The 2,851-nt window shown below is 37.9% G+C and overlaps 1 protein-coding gene across 4 annotated transcripts in view; it reads left to right on the forward strand.

Moving 5' to 3' along the window:
- rnf215 (ring finger protein 215) overlaps positions 1-2,700 on the forward strand; it is a 6,502-nt gene extending 3,802 nt beyond the window's left edge. For 3 of the 4 annotated variants that reach the window (XM_025053039.1, XM_025053038.1, XM_025053040.1), the window contains exon 10: positions 1,191-2,700. In XM_025053039.1, the coding sequence (XP_024908807.1) occupies positions 1,191-1,291 (101 nt within the window). In that variant the 3' untranslated portion in view covers positions 1,292-2,700. Of the gene's footprint in view, positions 1-1,186 lie in introns of all 4 variants that reach the window. The other variant, XM_025053041.1, reaches the window with a different exon arrangement.
- Positions 2,701-2,851: the final 151 nt, after the last annotated feature.

Consider the following 2,851-nt stretch of genomic DNA (forward strand, 5'->3'; position numbering starts at 1 on the left):
TGAAAGATTAGTTCACAGTGAAAGATTAGTTTGCAGAGAGTGATTTGTTCGCAGTGAGTGATTTGTGAGTGATTCGTGAGTTCAATATGAATAAATATTTAATATGACTCGGTAGTCACGAGTCACGAATCTTTCATATGACTCGGGAGTTACGACTCATATGAAAGATTCGTTCATTTTGAACGAATCACTCGCGAACGACACATCACTAAAGAACAGCGTTTTCTATGCTCTGACTGATCCGACTCAGTATGGATTGTATTTCAAGAATAGACTTTCGGTCCAGACTGAAGATGATAAGTGATGGAAGACCAACGCCGGAGCTAAAAGATTAGCTTCAAACTACGGGACAAAAGAGTCGTTCTTTTTAAATGGAGCGGTACAAACGAAAAGACTGGCTGTGTGGCTGTCCGCCATTACTGCGTCCCTTATTCTCTTATCGTGTGATAAATCTAATTGATAGACAATCTTTGATTAAAGCACCAGAATTTAAAGTTTAAAAAATAACTTAATTCTTTACTGAAGATCAAAATTAAATTTGTGCTGCACTCATCTCTATACTTTAATCTGTTTACAGTAAATGTGAATTTCTTAGACACAAGAAGGGGGCTCTGTCCATTTGTATAAAAGAAACGTTCTTTGTAGGACAAATATGTTCCTGTGTATATGTTTGTGTTGGTGTCAGTGTCATTGAAAGAGGAATGCTGATGGATCTTATTTCGTCTTATTTCAATATTCATCCAACAACATCACCTGGTAATAAACCAATGAACCATCCAGGAGAAATAAGATGCTCTTTTCGGTTCTTACAATTGTAAATCTGATTCATCAGGTTCACGTGCGGAACCTGACGCACGTGAATTTAATTAAATTTAAATTAAGTTACAATTTTAATTATATTCACTCGGGATCATATACTTATTTTTCTCATTTATGCCATTTTTCCAAAATAAAAGTAATCATGCGGCCGGAACTGTGCTGTGGTTGGACTCTGCCTCCATCTAGTGGCGCCAAATGAAAATGCATGCGATGCACTGCAATTAAACAAATTTAAGTTGTCGATGCAGCTTTATTTCTGTAAACTATTGTAACTACTTAAATGAAAAAATGGACACATGGCCTAAATTATTTATCGTTTGTTTGTTTATGTTGACTTTTCTTATGACATTCTTGTCTTTGCTCCTAGGCAGTGTCTACAGAGACAGTTAACAGTCACCTCCTCACATCCATCACTGCTGCATCAGTGGAACAAAAACCTTTTACTGACCTCGTAAATTCCTCCATCCATTGATGAATTGTGGAAACCTCCGAGCAAAAACGTGGCTGTCGGGACTGTGAAGCAGTTGGACTTCAACTTGGACTTTTAGGTAGGTGCGACGTGCAAACGGCAGCAGCATAATGTACCTATGTACCTTTAAAGTACCTACCTAAGTACTGTACTAGTACTGTTGCGTGTTAGCAGTAAATCTTTCTTGGATCCTGTTACTGTATTTTTAATCACATATGCCAGTCTTTACACGTAAGAGTGTGTATAAACTGATAACCTAGTATTAGAGAGTCGGACGTCTGTGCATGTACTGTACATTCAGTGATTAGTGACGACAGTTTAACCGATTGTTGTCCAACTCATTTGGTCCTAGTGATATCAATAAGCAACTCATTACCTGGACTGATGGTTTTAAACGGTGGCGTCGTCTAGTGTTCAAACCTGTACTTGAAATGACCTGTTAGTTCATACAGTAGTACTGTAGTTCTGTAGTAGAGCAAAGTTAACTTTGTCACCTCTGGTAGCAGATGTGTGGAGAAAAAAGAGGTTTGCACTTTTTTTTTTCTTAACTTGCCTTATGTCAAAGAGCCTGAACTAAACTTGATAATGTTAAAACTGGTTTCTTAGGTTTAGTAAGTGTTGAGTCAGCAGATGTGAAGTCTCACTTTTTTAAGCTTCGTTTATTTTTCATGTATGGCCACACGATGGCGCCGTCCATACTCGTGTCAATTAAGTGGCAACTGCGCCACTAAAACATGACGTGACAGAAGCGAAAAGACTACTTTCACAAAGACAAGTATGTAGTTTCCATACTTACAAAGCTAAGCTAAAAATAAGTCAACTGAATAATTAATAATTACTTGGATTCTGCTTTATACATATATATATACACACACATTTTCTTTTTTAAATGAATGAATTCTTAGATCAGTGTAAAAAAAATTTCGACTAATGCGCTGCAATGATGTATAGTCCAGGTAAAATGAATGAGCAAGACCCAAATGTGGAACCAACTCCAACCACATCGTCCTCATGAAGGAAATCAGAAAAGACATGAGAACGGAGGGTTCGATTGCATTTATTTTTCTTTTCTTCGTTGTCTGTAAACTGGTGTGCTTCTTTGTTTTGTTACAAAATGCTCAATAGATGTCCTTGAAAATAAGTCTGTGAATGGCAACATGTGGAGAGTTCACCTCTAGTGACATGTCCAGAGTGCTTTTAAATGATGCAAGTAGTGGTCATAGGACAAGTCGGGTAGTCAGGTGTTACACACACACAGGCCGTCTTTCACACACACCCACACACACTCCTCCTCCTGACAGGAGTCTTACACCAGGTAACACCAGGTTCAACTTTTTTCTTTTTAACAGCAGTTTCGACCTGTGGAGGTCTTCCTCACACAGAGTGGTGTGTTTTGTTTTCTTGTCATCTGTTATTTGGCAAAAAATAAAGTCTCCTTTTGTCCCCAGTTTTTGACTCGTACTTTGGTTTTTAGGAGCTATAAAATACAAACATGTATCATCAGCAGGTGTGTGAACAGCTCAACAGCTTCCAAACGTTCCAAAGAAGTCATTAATTTTCAAC

This window comes from Cynoglossus semilaevis, chromosome Z, assembly GCF_000523025.1.
Source record: "Cynoglossus semilaevis isolate Cse_v1.0 chromosome Z, Cse_v1.0, whole genome shotgun sequence".
Taxonomy (NCBI): domain Eukaryota; kingdom Metazoa; phylum Chordata; class Actinopteri; order Pleuronectiformes; family Cynoglossidae; genus Cynoglossus; species Cynoglossus semilaevis.